This window comes from Protopterus annectens, chromosome 2.part0 (genome assembly GCF_019279795.1).
Source record: "Protopterus annectens isolate FY-2018-M chromosome 2.part0, PAN1.0, whole genome shotgun sequence".
Classification (NCBI taxonomy): Eukaryota; Metazoa; Chordata; order Ceratodontiformes; family Protopteridae; genus Protopterus; species Protopterus annectens.
The window spans coordinates 1,455,669,925-1,455,690,351 of NC_056728.1; the positions used below are offsets into that span (position 1 = coordinate 1,455,669,925).

The 20,427-nt window shown below is 36.7% G+C and overlaps 1 protein-coding gene across 1 annotated transcript in view; it reads left to right on the top strand.

Moving 5' to 3' along the window:
• Window positions 1-20,427, top strand: part of NDST4 (N-deacetylase and N-sulfotransferase 4) — a 2,939,889-nt gene that overhangs the window by 25,189 nt on the left and 2,894,273 nt on the right. The window contains exon 2 of the mRNA XM_044061661.1: window positions 3,849-5,098. Coding sequence (XP_043917596.1) covers window positions 4,121-5,098 — 978 coding nt within the window. The 5' untranslated portion in view covers window positions 3,849-4,120. The remainder of the gene's footprint in view (window positions 1-3,848; window positions 5,099-20,427) is intronic.

Sequence of the window (20,427 nt, forward strand, 5' to 3'; positions counted from 1 at the left end):
TAGTAGTGTGATTGTAGCATTGGTTCTTGGACTACAGACATCTTAGCAACAGAAGGTTTAATGTTTAAAAAAGTATCGGACTGGATTTTTTCATCCAATATTTGGTCATGTCACATCACACCTAGCAGAGAATTATCAGAATTATCAAAACAGAATCAACAGTAAATGTTTTTGGGTATGTGATATTCTTAAACTAATTATATCTGGAAATAACTTTTGTTCTGTTAGCTCTTCTGACTGTAATAATGAGGAATATAGTAGTAGTAGCTACAAAATAATATAAGTGATAAAATATCTATTGATAATGCAGAAATGTGAGACATTTGAGGGTTATATTGAAGAAAAGTCCTGCCTAAGATGTACAGAAGCAAGCCCTGCCCACTGCAGCCCTATTTGGACAAACAACATGGTCATCCAATAGCAATGCCATCCTTCAGTCAGGAACAGCAAACCAACATTAGTGCATAATAAATAAAACTTGCAAATTAACACATTCAGATACAAATGTTAACACAGAGAAAAAGCTATTATCATCATGCAGCAAGTGCTGTGCTGCAAATAAGGAAATACTGTCTCCATTTAACACTAAGCCATATGTCAGGCTGTAACACAACAAGAATTTTCCAGAAGAACATGATGTTAATCAGTGGGACCATGAATTTTCCAGAATGCCGTTCTATGTAGGAATGCCAAAAGTTGCACAGACTGGATTGGGGGTACCACCCTTAAATATAGTCATTCCGGTTACTGTTAGTGCCTAGTGACATGCTCCCTATAACTGAAAACCATATCGCTTTCTTTAGTTGGTTTTACTTTTTTTATTTTTGTGAATTATCTCATTCCATTTCATTAATTTGGTGTATCATATCATATCATATTGCTCTACATTCACTACTATCACATATCAGTGAGTAATGAAACCACTTTGTACAACCAAAGTATCTGGTCACATCTACTAAAGACAGTCACAAGGCTTTCTTCACATATGTCAGCAGTCTCATGGGAAGCACCCAGATCTGCTCAGAACTGGTAGTCAAGGACACCACATACACAAACGCCATAGATATAGCCAACCTGCTGACAGACAGGTTCAGTGATAACTTCACCCCTAGGTAAATCAGGATATCCCCAGCACCTTTCCCCCACCCCTTATCTCTAGGGAGCAACTCATCACTGCTATCTCAAAGGCAAAAAATACAGCCTCCATGGGACCCGATAATATCCCAGGCTGCATCCTGCATGAACTCAGGCAGGAACTTGCAGCACCATTAGGCATCCTGTTCACCCAAACCCTGAGTACTGGCTTCATCCTAGCTGAGTGGAGGACAGCCACTGTCATCCCTTTACACAAAGGTGGAGTACCTACTGATCCAGGAAATTATAGACCCATCAGTCTAACTATCCTTATCTGCAAGGCCATGAAGTGTATTATCATGGACCTCATTAACAAGGACATTGGCAACCTCCAAACACTCAATCCCACACAGTTTTGTTTTGTCAAGGGGAGGTCATGTCTATTAAATCTGGTTGAGTTCTTTGAGACAGTCACCAAAGCCATGGACGAGGGCAAGTAGGTGCACACTGCCTACCTTGACCTGGCCAAAGCCTTTGATACTATTCCCCACTCAGGTATAATAGATAAACTCTCTCAACTAAGCATCAATCCAAATGTTACCAGATGGGTAGCAAACTGGCACACTGATAGAACCCACCTAGTTAAAATAGGGGAAGCCACCTCAAGCAGTCAACCCATAATGAGCGGTGTATCCCAGGGATCAGTCTTGGGGCATTTGTTGTTTGGGATATGCTTTTGTGAGGTGCAGGCCAAAACCAGTGGGCTGTGGTTGACCAAGTTTGCAGATGACTGCAAGCTGGGTACTTTCATCAATTCCCCTAGTGATGTGGACATCCTCCAAGAGGGTCTCACCCAAACAAATAACAGGTGCCAGAAACATGGCCTCAAACTGAATGCCAAAAAATGCATCATCATCTCCTTTGGGGAGAGTGAGATCCCCACAAATTATCACATTAGAAATAAGGTCTTAAGCGTGCAATCAATTCTGAGGGACTTGGGCACCCAGGTTGATAGCAAACTAACTTTTGAGCACCATATTGCCTCCTTTGTACAGAAAGCTTTCTACATTGCCCACGTCATTAGTAAGGGTATATCTTCCAGGGGCAAGGTGGTCATAACATCCCTGTGTTATTTCCTTATACACCCATTATTGAGAACAATGCCCCTTTTGGTATGTACCTCACAAAGCACATACAGCAGCTGGCGAGACCACAGAAGTTCCTCACCAGGAGAATCCAGGGCCTCAGATATCTACCCTACACAGATAGGCTAAAGGCCCTGTCCTTCTATTTAGTCTCTTACAGACACCTCAGTGGTGACCTCTGTCTGGCATACAAAGCAATCTCAGACCCTGCCTTGTTGGGAGTGCTGCATATCTGCAAGTCAAGCTCAACTCGGGTAACCTGCATACATGACCTTAACCTGGTCTGTGACATCAGTAGGACTTGTTTGTGGGACAGATTGGTGTCCTAGAGACTCCTCCTTCTGTGGAATAGACTCCCATTCCATGTCAAGCAGAGTACTCCATTATCTCATTTTAAGCGCAATCTGGATAACTGGATGAGGAATAGAAAATACATCTCTGGGATTCCACCTGTGTCCCTGCTGGACATGGGCATAGGGTGCTGACTTGTCAGAACATGGGCTAAATTCCTGGCTAGGCTTGTAAGGGCCTCAGGGCCAATAGCCTAGTAACTTCCTATGATCCTATGATTGTGCGAATTCTTAGGGATTTGAATTATAGCCATACCTCTCAAGTGTACCTCATTATGAGGAACATGCCTCATTTGGGGTCTTAAAAAGTTAATGTTCCTCAAAGTTCCTCAATGTTCCACATTGAAAGACTCTGTCACACATTTAGTGTTAGAATTTTTTTTAAGTGAAATCCATGGTAAATTGAAATGAATCATATTAATTCATTAAAATATCTTCTTCATAAGTAAAACCAGCATATTTTAACCATCCTATGGCCTTCCTAGTTGAAGTTGTTAGTAAGCCATTAGTATGTGTTCCGCATTTTCCCATTTGTTCCACATTATGAGGACTAGTGTTCCTCATTTTGGAGATGGAAAGTTGAGAGCTATGATTATAGCATATATGTCTTACGGTAGAATGGTGTCATAAGCAAAGGCAGTAAACAGCAGTACCCCAGAGCAATAGTGCCACTCTGTAACATAGACAATATGTACTCTGTTTCAGCTGTGCACCATGTTTTGTTTTGAACTAGATCAAATTTATATCTTCCAAAAAACTCTAAACTGAATTTTATTACATGTCATTTTTGTTTCAGAAATGAGCTATTTTGTCTAAAAATAAATAACATAAAATCTAATGACAGAAATAAATCATCCAGTTTTTCTTATTTTGCTAAAGTTAGCACATTTATATATTTTAACCCTGTCTAGTTATTTTTATCTATAATATTTTGGGCATAATTGTATTACTGTACCAGAATGTTATGCTCTATAAAACTAATTGAAATGGCAGCAGGATTTATTAGAGGCATTTAAATAACTGAAACATTTTTATAAAAGGTTTGCTATCATAATGCTTATGTATTTTAAATGGAATGTGGTTTACTTCCATGGTTTGACCATGCAGCGATACACTGGAAGTAGTTATGTTTGTTCCCTTACTTTCATAAGGTTTCACTCAAAGTTTGTAGTCATTTTTACTTTTGAAAATTAAGCAGTTGGATTTGTCTGTTGTAGACCTGATAGATTTTATATAAATTATTCATGTTTAACCTGTCATATTCTCTCTCTTTTTCCAGATCTGTAATGTCGTTTGGGTTTTCAAGTTTTCTCCCAGCTCCAGCAGCAAACAAAGTAATTATTGAAAGGCCACAGAGAAGATCAGAGTACAGCAAGTTCTTAGTTTAATTCAGTGGTGCTCAGCCATAGGTGATTCCATATTTCTGTGAATACTGCTTCTGTCACAGGTGCAATGGTCACATGAATATCGGTGGTACACATGATAAATCTATTATTCCTTTTTCGATGAAAAACCGAGAGCAAATTATCAGAAAAAAGTATCTTGTACAAAATGAACACTGTTGTTAAATTTCGCAGGAGTCTACGAATGTTGGTAATTCTGCTAGCTAGCTTCTGTATGGTCACCTTTCTTATATCAGCATATTATCTCTATAGTGGCTACAGGCAAGTAATCATTGCAGATGTAGTTCCAGAAGTGGAATGTGGAGACCTTAAAAGTTTACCAAAGAGGTTGCTAGAAGTGAGAGCTGCTAAGGTCATTGATACATCTCGGACTGAAGCTGTAGTCCTGGTGTTTGTTGAAAGTCAGTATTCTCAGCTTGGACAAGACATCATAGCCGTATTAGAGGGTAGTAGATTTCACTATGACACAGTAATTGCACATGGGAAAGGTGATGTTCCAGCTCTTACAGACAAGGGCAAGGGAAGATATGTACTTGTTATTTATGAAAATATTTTAAAGTATGCTAATATGGATTCATGGAACCGAAGTTTGTTAGAAAAGTATTGTGTGGAATATAGTGTCAGTATGATTGGATTTCATAATGCTAATGAAAATAGCCCACAAAGTTTTAAGTTAAAAGGGTTTCCTCTTCAGATTTATACTAACATAGGGCTTAAAGACTACTGCATAAATCCTCATTCTCCATTGCTTCATATTACAAAGCCTTCGCAAATTGATAGGGGATCATTACCTGGAGATGACTGGACAATTTTCCAGTCTAACCACTCAACCTATCAAGCTGTGCTGCTAGCTAAACTGAAGGCATCAACAGACATACCTGTCACTCTTTCTTCACATACCATGCATGCTACCGTAATCCAGGATTTGGGACTTCATGATGGTATTCAGCGTGTTATCTTTGGGAACAATTTACATTTTTGGTTACACAGACTTATCTTTGTAGATGCCATTTCTTTTCTCACAGGAAAAAAACTCTCCTTGTCTCTGGAAAGATATATTCTTGTGGATATAGATGACATATTTGTGGGAAAAGAAGGCACAAGAATGAATATTAAGGATGTGAAGGTAAGCGTTGGGAAAAAAGATGGAGTATGTTGTGCATATTCAAACAATTTTTATGACTTCTATTTTTTAACTATTCAGTAATTACTGTGGAAGTGCATCTGGGCAAATGATCATGTTTTCACATATCATAATGTAGTGAGAAAGATTTTGATGTTATTACCATTATACAATATCCAAGTCAAGGAGGTGGTAAAGAAACTTAGGTCAGTCTGTTTGAGTTTTCAGGGTAAATATATTGGCAGCATTTTCTTGCTAGTCAATCAGTGAGATTGAGTCTGTATTATTGGTATGAATAGAATTATTTGTACTTTGGAATTCCCCCTGCTAGTGTTCATAATAAAACAAACATTAGCTATAGTGTGCTACTGCAGTAATTTTGAAAATATACTAAACTACATGACCAACTTATTCTGTATGACTCCATGACAAGCTGTGAAGTATGCTCTAAAACTAAAATAGTGGGAATAAAATATAGTTACAACTCAGTATCCTGGACCAAATGGCAAGTTTCAAAATAAAAGATGACAGAGAGAACAGATTGTTTTTGAAATGTGATGTTCATTGTAAGCACATGCATTGTAAGCATGCATTATATGTACATCTCTGAGTACATATTAATTGATGATGAGCAATTTTACATGTATGAGAAAAGGATCTGTCAACTTGATGGATTTTCTTTCTTTTTTTTTCTACTTCAGTCTTATAAGGTATATTAGGATATATATTTAACATATGATATGTTGATATCCTTACACAATTCTGTTGGAACAAGAAGAGGTGTGACTGTTTATTCATTTTTAGAAGTGAAGCCATTTTCAGTATTGGTTTTCCACTTTGCAAAATGCTATGTTATTGCTCTTCCTCACACCTTCTGCAATGAAAAGGTTATCATTTTGTTAGTCTGGAGGAAGCATGTACTAAATCTATATGATTTTCTACAGTAAAGACTATGATTTTCCTATGGAATTATCTTGATAGCACATGAGATGCAGAAATTAAGAATATTGACCACTTTATAAAAGCTACAGGCCTGTAAGGACAGTACTGTGTTACTCACATATAAAAGCAACATCTAGGATGCCTGAATATTAGGTCTAGTTCCTCTGGTGTGTTGCTATGAGGTTACTCAGTAATTTTACATCCCCTTTCAACAAAGAAGCATATCCCACTATGCAGGAAAGAAAATACACTGTTAAAGCTGCTTCTAACAATCTTGTTTTCTCCATTTATTCCTCATGACTTGGTTATAGGTATTTGCTATACAGTAACTTTGAGGTGGACAGAACAGGGTAAAAATAAAGAAAAGCAAACACAGTCATAACTAACACATCATTCTTACCTTTTACACTTACGGCTTAAAATCAAACATTATGTTTGTAGGGCTGATTGAGTACATAATAGGAAATGTGTATTTGTATGACAGGTTCTACTGTTTGGGTTTGTGCTGTATGCCATTTGTGCAGTATAATAGCTGTGACACTTGTCTCATAATATTTGGTTTTGCATTTAGTTGTGTGATAAATTATTTCTACCTTACACTTCAGAATGTGTTGTTCAGCATTAGCAGGGGGCAATAAAAATATTGATAATCTAGTTGTGCATTTTTTTTCAACATTTGGATGATTTGATTTATGTAATGTCTATGCTACATCCATTGTGGAGGGGTGAGTTTGTTTGTTTGTTTGTTTTGGAGCCACAGTACATACACATCATTCTGAATGTCAAAGAATGGAGAAGCCACTTATATTTATAAGAAATAAGAATTCAGATGGCCCTTAATAAAGAGAGCTTCATAATGCAGTTTTGAAATAATTAATATTTTATTCATGAAAAGCAACTGTTTCTGAGCAGAAAACCTCAATACAATGACTATTAATCTTTATTGGGAGCTGTGTATTTATTAACTATTTTTTTTTTCTTGACAATGTAAGCCCACTGGAAAATTGTCCATTTTCAGGGGTGACTTGGGAGCAGTGTCTTGTTAAATGATTTGCTCATAGTCACACAGCAGGCAATGTTGGAAGGAATCAAACTCTGTACCCTGGGCACAAGAAACAGTTCAGAGCTTTAGTCCTTTATTATTTATTTTTTTAACATTTGTTTACCTGGAAAGTCCAACTTGGAACAAAGCTAATTTTCGTTGGAGGCCCGGGGAGAAATGATCCAGATGCATGTCTTCCTAACATGGGAGGAAACAGGAGCACCCAGAGGAAACCCACATGAATGCAGGGAGTACATGCAGACTCTGCACAGAAGGTACCCCAGCTAAGTATCAAACTGGAAAACCACTTGCTGTGAGGCGACAATGGAACCGCTGCACCACTGCGCCATCCTTTATGCTAACTGACATACTTTTATTGGTCATAATGTCTCATATGTCAGTCCATGATCATCTGAGATACAACAAGAGTATTAAGTCCTACTGAAACTGAATCTAAGGAAATGAAATATTAATGTATAATGTAGTGCAGATAATATACTGATTTCATATGCACAGTATGAACAAACACAAGAAGTTCAACATTTTAACCCAAGCAAATTGAAAGACTATTCTTGGCTCTGTATCCCTTGAGAAAGCAGAAATTTGTCTTTTCATAAACTCTTTAGTAAGACTTGAAAGAAAATAGAATTAAAAAAACTTAATGTATATTTGTTAAATATCAAGAGCACAGTATCTTCTCATCAATATCAAGATCACAGAATCCACCATATGTTCAGCTTAGTCCCTACCAGAACTCCTACAAACACTCAACAATCTTTCCAAGACATTGAAAAATACCTCTCAGACTCTCAACTCATACTCAGTCCAAATAAAACAAAGCTTATGCTCTTCACTAATAGAAAAGTTCCAGATAACTCACCCCCTTCACCATCTACTCAGCCAATAAAACTAAAATTGAACCTGCCCAGCACATTAAACTCCTTGGAGTCACAACTGACAACAACCTAAAATTTGGTAAACACCTCACTCTAACTATCAAGAAGGTCCACATTAAGCTAGGCTCACTATACAGAGTCAAGCCATACCTAACCAAGATCACTAAACATTCCATAGCTAGGACACATTTACTCTTTACCCTCCTGCATGCTTCATCAATGTTTACTAATCTCAGAAAATCAGATTTAAACAAACTGGAGTCCTGCTATAATAAAATCCCAGGATTTGCTACTAACCTCTCTTACAGATCACATCACTACCTACCACTTCATAAACTAAATTGGATTGAACTACCTAATCTCCTATCCCTCAACCAACTAACTTGACAAAGCTTTTTTTTTCAACTGTTCTCATTTTATGGATTTCTTCACTACAGTCAATACATATTAGAGAGGGTGTTTATCCTTTTTAATACATGAATAAATTAGTACATTAGATAATATAAGTAATTTAGATATGAGGGACTTATCAGTCCACATGACTTGACAGAATGAATATTACTAATGCGCATTTATGAAATATATGATTTCCATATCATGGAGTTTCTTCTTTATTTCTTCAACATACCTTTGCGTCATCATTATTTTAATGATTTTCATTTTTTGTTATGTCCGGCATGCGGAAAATAATCTTCATTTATAGAGTTCCCAAAATGAGGATGAAAATAACTTTAGAATTAAGGATCTGTTTTGTCTGTATACACTGTGGTTATATTTTTAAGCTTTGAACTCCAGAAGGCATTTTGCATATCTTACCTATGTTATCTTAAAATGTTATATGTCTGAGAGAACTGCTGTGCTCAGTCCATTGTAATAGACATTGTTATTAATGTTTGCTAATAATCTAGGATAATTTTATAAGTCTCTTTCATTGAACTGATACAATTTTCATAAATATTGTTCTCCTTTCTATACTTTCCATTTGACATTGCTTATCTTTTGTTGTGTATCAAGTAATTCATCATCCTAATCCTTCATTTTTGTACTAGTTATTTCCATACAAGTAAAATTTAAATTATCCAGTAAAATATCTATATTTATGTGGTCTTTATCACTGTATTCTAGAAACTCTATTTTTTTTTTCTTTAAGCCACTAGCCAAATTAGCCCTGTGAGTCAAAATTCTGCTACTAATAAGTAGATTTTGGGGATCCTTTTATAGTTTAACATAAGCAAATTATGATTTGATAAAGAACAAGTGATAATTTTGAAAGTGTGTATTTTAGAACTTAGATCGTGGACACAAACATTCAATTTATTTGTGCCTGTGTAGCAAATACAAGAAAAATTTGCGTGGATATATTCTTCACTTCCCATAATACTTTATATTAAAGCACCTTCATTTTTCAAATGACTTAACTCCTGTAAGTTTAACAAAGCTAACATTGTGTCTGCTTTAGCAGATGCTTCTTTTCATTCTGGTTTATTAGTTCATTAATTAGCACAATCTAACATGCAGTTGAAATTTCCTAACAAGTAATTAACCTTTATGTTGGTAAATACCATATTTTAGTATCCATTGTTAATTTTGGTTTAGGATTATTACACTGAAAATAAATTAGCTGTCAATGCCAGCAACTTTTCATTTTTTTCTTATGATGAGAAAAATAACTAAAATTTCAACACCCTGTATATCAGATCCAGTTTGTAATATAATCTCCTTTTCCAAACTGCATATATGTCTAGACATTCTGTTGGTTAACACTCTTTCCTTCTGCAATCTTGTAGAACATTCTACAATTAAGTTATTATAGTAGCTTATGGAAACCTACAGTACTTTCATGTCTCCTTACTTCAGAAACTCATTGAGTTTTTAACAATTATATTTTGCTGCCAAGATTAGAATATGCCTTCCCCAACATTGTCCTCTTTCATTATAGAACACTGCTTTAGTATAAGTAACTGAAAGCAAGATTCTCATATTTTTCCACCTTGCTAGTTCTAGAGAAAGCCATTGTCATTCTCTTCAGAGGGTTAAATGGCTACTGGTCACAGGTTGACAGACTGAGCCAGTTATGCACTCAACACACTCACCATTAAGTTTCTCAAAGACTGATAACCCATTTTTTAACAGTATAACTGTGCAATAATCATCTTAGACTGTCAAAAGCAAAACTGATGTTAAGCTGAATGAATATTACCCATTTGTCAATAGCAGTTTGTAAAAAAAAAGAAGAAAGAAAAAACTTCAGCAAACTGGTCTTTGCCTCGTGGAACTGTTTACCAAATGAAATTAGCACTATAGTCAGTTATTCACATTTCAGAAAAAGCAGAAATTGCACTTACATCAAGAATACAAATGAACTTGATTTAGAGATGCTGGTTAATTCATTTCTGTAAAATTTATTCATATATTGCCATTGATGTATGTTCTTCATGTTATGTGTTATTGTACTATATTAAACATTTATGCAGGCATTCATTTTCATTTGTTTTCTTAATTTACAATTTTATCAATTATTCTTCTCTTTTATGTAATTACATTTAAAACAATAATTGTATCTCTTATTATTGATATTTGCATTAATTCTGTCTTTTCCACATGATCACTGTACTGGCTAAAAACGATTATAAAACAGTCCACTTAACCAGTTAACAAGCAAAGAATGCATAAATAAAATATTGTGATATTCTATTAAAGTCATTGTAAACATTCCTTATTTGCTACTATTTGTATAACATTATCATGGGAAATTGTTTATTTTCCTCGATAAGTTATAACCCCTCTTCTAAACATCATAAGACCATATTAATGCTCTCAAGTAAAATATATGAATGTTGGAATAGTAATTCTGCGTTATTAGACTTTAGACATTTTAGTTTTCTACATTTCTCACTACTGTTCAAAACGTTAATATTTATTAATACAGCTTTGATTTTGCTAATGACACTATTTCTTTCATTAACAAATTCTTGTGAGTAGCATATCTTGAAGTGTTCTGTAGTTTAATTATTACATATTAATATTTTTACTGTTTAATTATTATTAAATTTTAATGTATATTACATTTTGATCGGTTGTCTAATATTAACCAAGTAAGACACATTTTATAGGATATATTAAATATGGCTTATGGAAATACTTTTATCATAACAGTAAATTAATTATCTACTAACATAGTTAAGTTTCCTAATTAAACCACAATTAAACTTATTAAGTACCTTGCTAGAAGTGCTATGCTTGCTCTCCAGCACTACAGCAGTAAAGGAAAAATGTAGTCAAGATCAGATTTATTATAGCTAATAAAAATGAATTTTATTTTATATACTTTAAAGTATAATTACATGTACAAACACTGAGATAAAAAAAAAGAAATAATTACTGGCTTTGTATGGACCTTATTATTCTTTTTCCATTATGTTTTTTCCTTTCTGTCTTCTACTGTTTCAATCTATTTTCTTTCTCTCTTATCTACATGTCTCCTTCACCTCTGTTCTTCTTTGAGTACATCTTTTAATTTTTATTAAGTTATTGTTTAATTCACTTACTGCTTAGGTAAGTATCGTTACATGTTAGAATTCATTGATCAGGTGCAGTGTCTACCACATCTAAACCTTTCAGTACCGTAAAATATGAGATAATGACCTACAATAGTCAAAATATCTGAAAATGATTTCCATAGTTTTTGTTAGCAGTATCCTTTATGCATCTTTAACATATCTCTACTTATGATATGATTTTCTGTTGATGTTACCAGGGATAATGTATACTACATTCTGCATTCTTTGTTATGCCTTGACTTTAAAGATAAATTAAGATTGTTCCTTTATTGCTTCTTTTAGCTTCTCTTCCTTCTGTTATCCATCTTGCTCATCCTTCTTTTCCTTCTCTATCTCCATTCTCCTCTTCTTTACCCATTGCTTCCCCTCCTATTCTTCTTTCCTCATCCCTTGCTTTTTTTTTTGTTTGTTTGATAATTATTAAACGTTTTCATTCATTTTCAATTTCATCGCTTACTCACTCTAGGACTCCTTTTCTTCTATTTATCCTTTTCTTTAATGTTTCATTCTCCTGTCTTCTCCTGTTTCACATTCTTCATTTCTCTCCCATATCTTTTCCTTCTTTTTTCAAGCAGTTCTCCTCCTGTTCTTATTATGTCAACAAAAAGGAAAGGGGAGAGGCAGAAATGAAGAAAACATAAATATATGTATTTACTAACCCTTTAATTATAATATTCAATTTTCTAAGTATTTCATTTGCTGCCTTAAAGAATTAGATGACATTTTCTTACTCTTCTCTTATTTTGTCAAATAGTTCCTTCTTCCTTTTTATTTCTTATACTTCTATATTAATATAAATTATAACTTTTTAAAGATTCATTTATATGTATATATGCTATTTAAGCTTTTTATGAAGACACTCATAATATCTCAAAAACTTGATTTATATATCCTTCAGATGTTAACATATGAAGAACTTACTGCAAGATAGTATTACATACTTTATGGGTATTGAGTTAAAACACTCTCAATTTAATTTGATAAAATAAAAATATCTTTGAATAAAATAAGTTACAGTAAATCATCATACGTATGTGTATACATACATACGTGTATTAGCTCTTCATATTGGTTACATTGTATCTCTCTGTTCTGGAGAGAGAAGCTGGTAGATAGGTTTGGACAGAAGTCTGGAAAATAAAATTGATTAATATTTTCTTGCCATGATTTACCTTTTGTACAGTACTCATAGATCTAAGCTAAACAACAAAATACGTAGGAACCTGCTTTTCATAGTTTTTCATACATTTAGCATACAAGTGTTACTAAACTTTCAAGACATACTAATTATAATGCATCTAGTGACATCTGCTCTTGCCATATTTATTTATTTTATTTATTTATTTATTGTCATTTGTTAACTGGATTGGTCCAACTGAGCTGAATGCCCATTTTCAGTGGAAACCTGAGTAGAAAGGCTCCAATTATAATTAAAGCCATTCAAAAAAGAAATGACATCACAATAGGCATATAACAAGAAATTATACAACAAAGTATAGTTTATACAAATTAACAGTTTTGTACAAGTTTTTTGTATATAAATATATATATACAGTAACAACATGATAGTGTGGAATGCAAAGAAGAAAAAAAGAGCATTACTAGAGGTGGGAGTTGGTATGTATCACTAGGAAAAGGAGAGTGAAAAAGCGGGGAGAGAAAGATAGTGAGAGTGAGGAAGAAAGATAGTGAGAGTGAGGAAGAGGAAGTAGGAAGAAGGTAAGTAGGATTAGGTAGAAGCTAGACAGGCACAGGACCAGGTGTTTTGTAGGTAGTATTTAAGTTCAAGTTTGAATTGGGCCTTATGGGGAATGCTTCTTATATTAAGAGGAAGGGAGTTCCAGGAGTGAGCTACTGGGTTTTTATATAATGACTTGCCAATATTTTTTGAAGGTTTATAGATATCCAGAAGATGTTTGTCAGATGTGTGGAGCTGACGTCGGGGAATATATTGTGATATAATATTTGAGATAGAGGGGCAGGAAGTGAGGTTAGAAAGAAGTGAGTGTGTAATATGCAGTTGTGGAAGAAGAAGTTGTTTAGGGAAATCAGGCCATTGCAAAGACTTAAGGGCAAGGCAGTGGTGGGAAATTTAGCAATTTTATTGTAGGTGTGTTCTACTTTACAGAGAAGAGAAGACTGAAAGATAGTAAGGATTGGGGCTGCATACAGATTGATTTTATATTCAGTAGGTTTCTTGTCCTTTTATTATGGGCTGGACTATGTATGTCACATTTTGGGGGGAGACTATTTAAGTATGTAGCATGTTGCTCTTTGTGTGTTTATGATTCACTGAAGAAGGCTGGTGAGCTGAAACTGGTCTGAAGAATAAAACTTATTTATAAATGTACAAGACTTATTGCCTTTTATACCTACATGCTGGTGATTAATGTTTGGATTACTAGTTGGTTTAACCCTGCATTGCCGTACTGGCAGAGCATTTTGTTTGTCTTGCTACATACAGGGGACAAGGTAAGAGGAGCGGTGTGACTAGGGAGGGTTTTGAGGAGGGAGAAAGGAATTTATGATTTTGGTACAGGGGGCTGAGTTTTTGGTGTTTTTCTAATACATTGATTGATATGAATATCAAATTTTAGTTCATCGTCGATGGTGACACCAAATAATTTAGTATGTGGTTCAGGTCTGATGGTGGTATTGTTAAGAGAGATGATGGAAAAAGAGGATTTATCTTGTGCTAGGGTTTTAGGAAGGAAAAGAAGAAGTTTACATTTTTTGGGGTTTAATACTAATTGATTGTCAATGAGCCAGGTTTCAATAGATGTGAAAGTGTCTTTGGTACAAGAATGGAGTTTAGGGATGTTGTGGGCAGTGGTAATAAGGATGGAATCATCAGCATATTGTAAAATAGTTGAGAGGTTACTGGTAGACTGTAAGTTGTTAGTAAAGATATTGAATAAGAGATGACCTAAAATAGAGCCTTGGGGGAACTCCTGTGTTGACAGCAGAAATGGAGATGATATAGTTTATCAGCATATAGATTGCACTTTGTTAGAAAAGTAACTAGAGAACCAGGATAGAGAGGGAGTTGAAAGATGAAGGTCTGAAAGTTTAGTTAATAGTTTAGAGTGAGAGACAGTATCAAAAGCCTTAGAGAGATCAAGGAATAGACAGGAGAGAAGTAGGTTTTTATCACTGGCTTCTACTACATTTTGGGTGAATGAGAGTAGTGCAGTAGATGTGATGTGGTGGGGTCTAAAGACATGCTGGGTGGGAGTTAGATTATTATCAAGCAAGTGTTTAAGTAGCTGTGAGAGGACACATTTTTTTGAGTATTTTGGAAAGTGGGTATAGTATAGCTATGGGATGATAGTTTGAGCAGTCTGTTGAGTTACCTCCCTTGTGGAGAGGTATTGTGCAAAAGGATTTCCATATACTGGTGAAAAGAGCCTCTGTAATAGAATGATTGATGAGGATAGAAACTGGGTAGGCGATAGAGCTGGCTGCAATTTTAAGGAAGTGGGGAGGTAGAATGTCAGCAGAGGGTGAGCAAGTGTTTGAATTTATTCAATTGGGATTTAATAAAGGCAGTGGGAACAGGTTGTGAGGAGAAGGTATTAGTGGAAGATGGACTGGGTGGTAACAGCAGAGTAGAGGCAGTGGGACTATGTTGAGTTAGTCTTTGAATTGTTTCTATGAAGTGTTTGTTGAAAAGAGCAGCAGTCTCTGTGGCAGTATTGTGAGGGAAGGGGTTGGGGGTTGGAGGAGTACTAGTGTAGAAAATTTTATTAACAGTGGACCAAAATTTCTTAGGGTCAGTATGTGGGCTACAGTGATTGGAATTGAAGAATGATTTTTTTATCTTTGATGATTAGTTTTTTACACTTGTTTCTAAGTTCTTTGTAATGTTGGAGTAGGGTTGGAGTTTTATTTTTGATGCAAATTTTCCAGGCAGCATCCTTTGATGCATAATAGAGCATGTTTACTTAGTGAGCCAGGGAGCGCAGTTTGATTTCACCCAGCTTTTTTTGGATGGGGCCATGGTGTTCAGTATGTCAAGAAATATTTTGTTGAATGCAGTTACAGGATTATCAAGGGGGAAGTTATAAAGGAAGGTCCAGTTGATATTGGAAAGTGTGGAGTTAAATTTGACTGGGTCAAATTGAGTCAGATTATGATATTCTCTATAGAGATGTTCTTGGCATACCTGTTGAGAATATCTGTGGATAGACATAGGGGAGTGGTCACTCAGAGAGTTAGGAAGAATGCCAGGGTTTTGATAGACAGAAAGGTCAGAAGTGATGGTCCAGTCTATGATAGATCCAGATGTAGAGTTGCTGTTGGTTCTGGTTGGGGAAGAAATAAGTTGGTGGAAGACATATAGATTGAAGCTATGAGTAGGGGACATGGAGGAAAGTGAAGTCCAGTTGATGTTAATGTCACCAAGTATAATGGTTTCCTAAGGAATATTTTGGGTGAGCCAGGAGAGAAAGTTTTCATGAATAGGGATGTTATCATCTGGGGGGATATAGATGGATGTGATGGCAAATTAGTTTTATGGGGTTAAGATGGAAGTTTACAATGAGGATTTCAGCAGGAGCAAAACTGAGTTAGGAAGTTGAGAGTGGAGAGAAAGTAAGTTGGTTGGAGTTGAGGATTGCAACAAAACCACCTCTCTTTTGTGTTCTTTCAACCTGGTAGATGTTGTAGTCTGGGGGAAAGATTTCTGAGTTAGAGATGTGAGGCTTTAACCAGGTTTCAGAGAGGGTTAAGATATGGGGAGAGTTAAGGCGGATCCAGGAGTATAATTCTGTAGTTTTATTTACAATGTTTTGGATGTTCAGAGAGAAAATCACTAGGCATTTAGATTGGGGAGTATGGAATTGGGGTAAAGAATGTGGGAGTAAGCTAGAAGGTGAATGTTGGTTAGTGGTAGAGGTGATTGGGATGGATATCTCCATCCAAAAGAAAAGTATCAAAGAAAGAAAGCAAAAATGAGAGTAGGTCTACAATACAGGGAACTCTAGGTTAAAACAAGTGTAAAGAGATATGTTTGGATATGTTTTGATCATAAAGAGGTTGGAGGGTAATACTGGAAATAGATACAGAGAGATTAGAAGTGAGTGAGGGCTGTTGTGTGCATAGTGATAGTAAGAGGGAGTAGGTGCTGGTGTGAGTTAATGAAGTGATGTATGGTAGGAGGTAAAGAGAGCTAGAAAGAGGAATAGGGGGATAGTGAGGGCAAATACTGAGGAGTTGTAAGGGGACATTTAAAGAGTAACATTGAAGGTGTTTTTACTCTTGGATATTAAAGACTGTGAGCAGAGGGTTAATAATTTGGATAGGTGGACTGGCAGATGTAGTGTGCAGGTGGTAGTGTAGTGTGAAAAGTAGCAAGGCAATAAAGTAGGAGGGAAAGTATCTGATTTGATATGAGGGGAAATTGGGTGGTTAAGGGTATTGGCCAGAATGTGGTGTGGGAGGGGAGTAGAGAGTATAAATCTAATGAAAGTAGGGGTGGGTGGGAATGGGGTATAGAGAAGCAGAGTGAGCATGGTGAATGGAGCGGGGCTTTCCTGGCAGGGAGAAGGACAAGGTGAATCAAAAACAATTAGGTAGGTCAGGAGGAGGCTATGCTTCTAGAGAGAGAAATATAATGTTAATGCTGGACAGGAGACTAAACTGGTATGAGGTAAGTGGTTTTAGTGAAAAAGACTTGTCTTTGTGCTGGTTTGTCTGTGTTGCATTTTAGAAGGAAAAATGATGTTCTTCAGCTAGGAGTTGTCATAAGTGAACCAGCAAATGAAATAGGTATTAGAGCACCAGAATTAGGTATAAGAAAATATGTCCCAAACAGGATCAGCTCTGGGAGATATGATAGCTAGAGAGCAACCAAATCGCTAGGTGCTACTGCCACTTGGAAGATAAATGGGGGCATGTTACAGAGGGAGTGATAATTAAATAGTAACTAAAAGGAGTAAATGTAGAAAAAGGGATATGGCAGGGAGATAGAGAAAAGGTGCATCTGGGTGGAGGGGCTCGGTGTGTGTGCAGGCAAATATCAGTCACCGGTGGTACAATAAAAGTAAAATGGTAGTAACATAGGGCAAACACATACACTAATCACAGTTAGAGAGAGCTTCAAGGTCCATTTTATTTTCTGCTTGTATTCCACAGAGCTCAGATATGGTATAAAGTGGTGCAGAACTGGTTGAGGGAGATAGATTGAGTTCAGGCAGAGGAGAAGACTAATCACAGTTAGAGAGAGCTTCAAAGTCCATTTTATGTTCTGCTAGTGTTCCACAGAGCTCAGGTATAGTATAAAGTGGTGCAGAACTGGTTGAGGGAAGTACATTGAGTTCGGGAAGATGAGAAATGGCATGCACACAATGCCGAAAAAAAGGAGGACCTACTTTTACATTTTACTAAGTATTATAAATATATGGGTATGCAGCTGCAACATTTTGTTGTGATTTTACAATCTTATAATAAACAATTATTGTCATTAAAAAGAAACCTCAACACTTTCTTATATGATTTCATTTAGCCTTTATGTCATACATGATCTGCTTTTATTGTTCATATTTCCCACTTTAAATATTAAATAAAGAGCATAATTCATAAATTGTACAACTACTCACAGCCTTCTGGCTTCCCTGTTCCTTCTTTTATATCACTCATTCAGAATTTTGTATAATAACTGGCTGTACCATTAATCACATTACCTTTCAAGAAAATCAACAACCTTGATTAATAGGCAGCCTAAACATAATGTGTTTGTAGGCCCAGAGATTCTTAGACTTTGTGTACACAGATACTCTACACCAGATAGTCCATATCCCACTAGAAGCATGAACATCCTAGACCTAGTCCTCACAACATGGGGGACATTGCAACCCCCCAAAAAATCTGTTGTCCTCACTTTTCAAGTCAGTCCATAAAGCTGTCTCCTTTAAATTAAACATAAAATATGGGACATCAGATAACCCTGACACTTTTAGAAATTATTGCAATGCAAACTTTTTACTTCTGGCACCCTGGTAAAATTTCAAGCCCCCCCAAATACATGGAATATTGCTGGATGTACTGAGGCATTCACATGAACCCTCTACAGTCATGTATACATCACTATAGAGGCTGAAGCACCTACAGAAAGTAAGTTTGTGACAAATGCACCCTGGAGGAATCACAGCATCAATGCATTATATAGGTTCATAGGTACATAGGGTCATAGGTAGGTACTAGGCTATTGGCCCAAGGGCCTACGTAAGCCTACCAACAAGGTTCCCTGGCTTACACCACCCAAGAAAGTTATTTTCCCATGCCACTGTCGAGCAGAGACACAGAAATGATCCCCGGGGTGTATTTCCTATTTCCCATCCACTTATCAAAATTTTTCTTGAAGAGTGCTAATGAAGAACTTTGCTTGACATAGATGGGTCGCCTGTTCCAGAGTATGGGAAGTCTCAGGGAAAGGAATCTATCCCTCCAGCATGTCCTGTTTATTGTGGTGACAAGGTTTAGGTCCCTAGAGCGTGTAGCTTGGAGGGATTGGGATTTCTTTAGGTGTAGTATGTCCAACAGCTCTGGGTTTGACATAGCTTTATATGTTAGGCAGAGATCACCTCAGAGTAGGCGATATGCTACGGAGTAAAGCTGGAGTTTTTTGAAGTGGTCAGTGCAGGGCATTTGTTTGAGGCCAGTAATCCTCTTTGTGAGGTACTTCTGTGGCCTTTCCAGCTGCTGCAGATGTCTTGTGAGGTACATTCCAAAAGGGGCATTGTACTCTATAATGGGTCTAATGAGTGTCGAGTAGAGGGAAGCAATGACCTCTTTTTTCCTGGATGAGAACCCTTTTATGATGAGGTGTGCCACGTAGAAGGACTTCCTGACTACTGTGGCGATGTGACTATCAAAGGAGAGACTACTGTCCACCTTGGTCCCAAGGTCGCTTATCATGCATTCAGTGTTAAGTAGATTGCTGCCTATGTGGTGGTTCATGGGTACAGAGTTTTTACCAAAGGGGTTGACACTGCACTTTTTGGCATTGAGCTTGAGGCCATGGCTCTGACACCAGGCATCTGTCTCCGCAAGGCCCTTCTGTAGGATGTCCACATAATTTAGGGACTTGACTATGGCTCCTAGTTTGCAGTCATCTGCGAACTTCATTAGCCCAAGGCCTTCTGTGTTAGCCTGTACTTCAGAGAAGTAGATGCCAAACAGGAGAGGTCCCAGGACGGAACCCTGTGTTACTCCACTTGTCACTGCTTTGAGGTCAGATTTGGAGTCTGCAACTTTTACAATGTGGGTTCTGTCAGTGAGCCAGTTGGCAACCCATCTTGTGACGTAGGGATTTAAACCTAGTTTTGTAAGTTTTGCTATAATTCCAGAATGGGGGATGGTGTCGAAAGCCTTGGTGAGGTCAAGATAGGCTGTGTGAACCACCTTATCCTCATCTACAGCTTTGGTGACTGCCTCAAAGAAGTCGATCAGGTTCAAGAGGCATGATCTGCCTTTCACAAACCTGAACTGGGTGGGATCCAGAGTTTGGAGGTTACCAATGTCTTTGTTTATGAGTTCCGTGATGATATGTTCCATGGCCTTGCAGACCAGGCTCATCAGGCAAATAGGTCAATAGTTCCTGGGATCAGTGGTGGCTCCCCCTTTGTGGAGTGGAATAACTGTTGCTGTGCACCATTCAGTGGGCACAAAGCCTGATGTGAGGCTATTATTAAACATGGTGCTTAAGTGGGGAGTCAGTTCGTTCTGAAGTTCTTGTAAAACGCAGCCTGAATGTTGTCCGTTCCCATGGATGCTGTGTTTTTGGCTTTAGAGAGTGCAGCTTTTACCTGCATAGTTGTGATTGCAGGGACTCTACATTCTTCCTGTATAGATATGGGCCCTTTAGAGGGTGAGAGGGGGATAAAGTTAGCA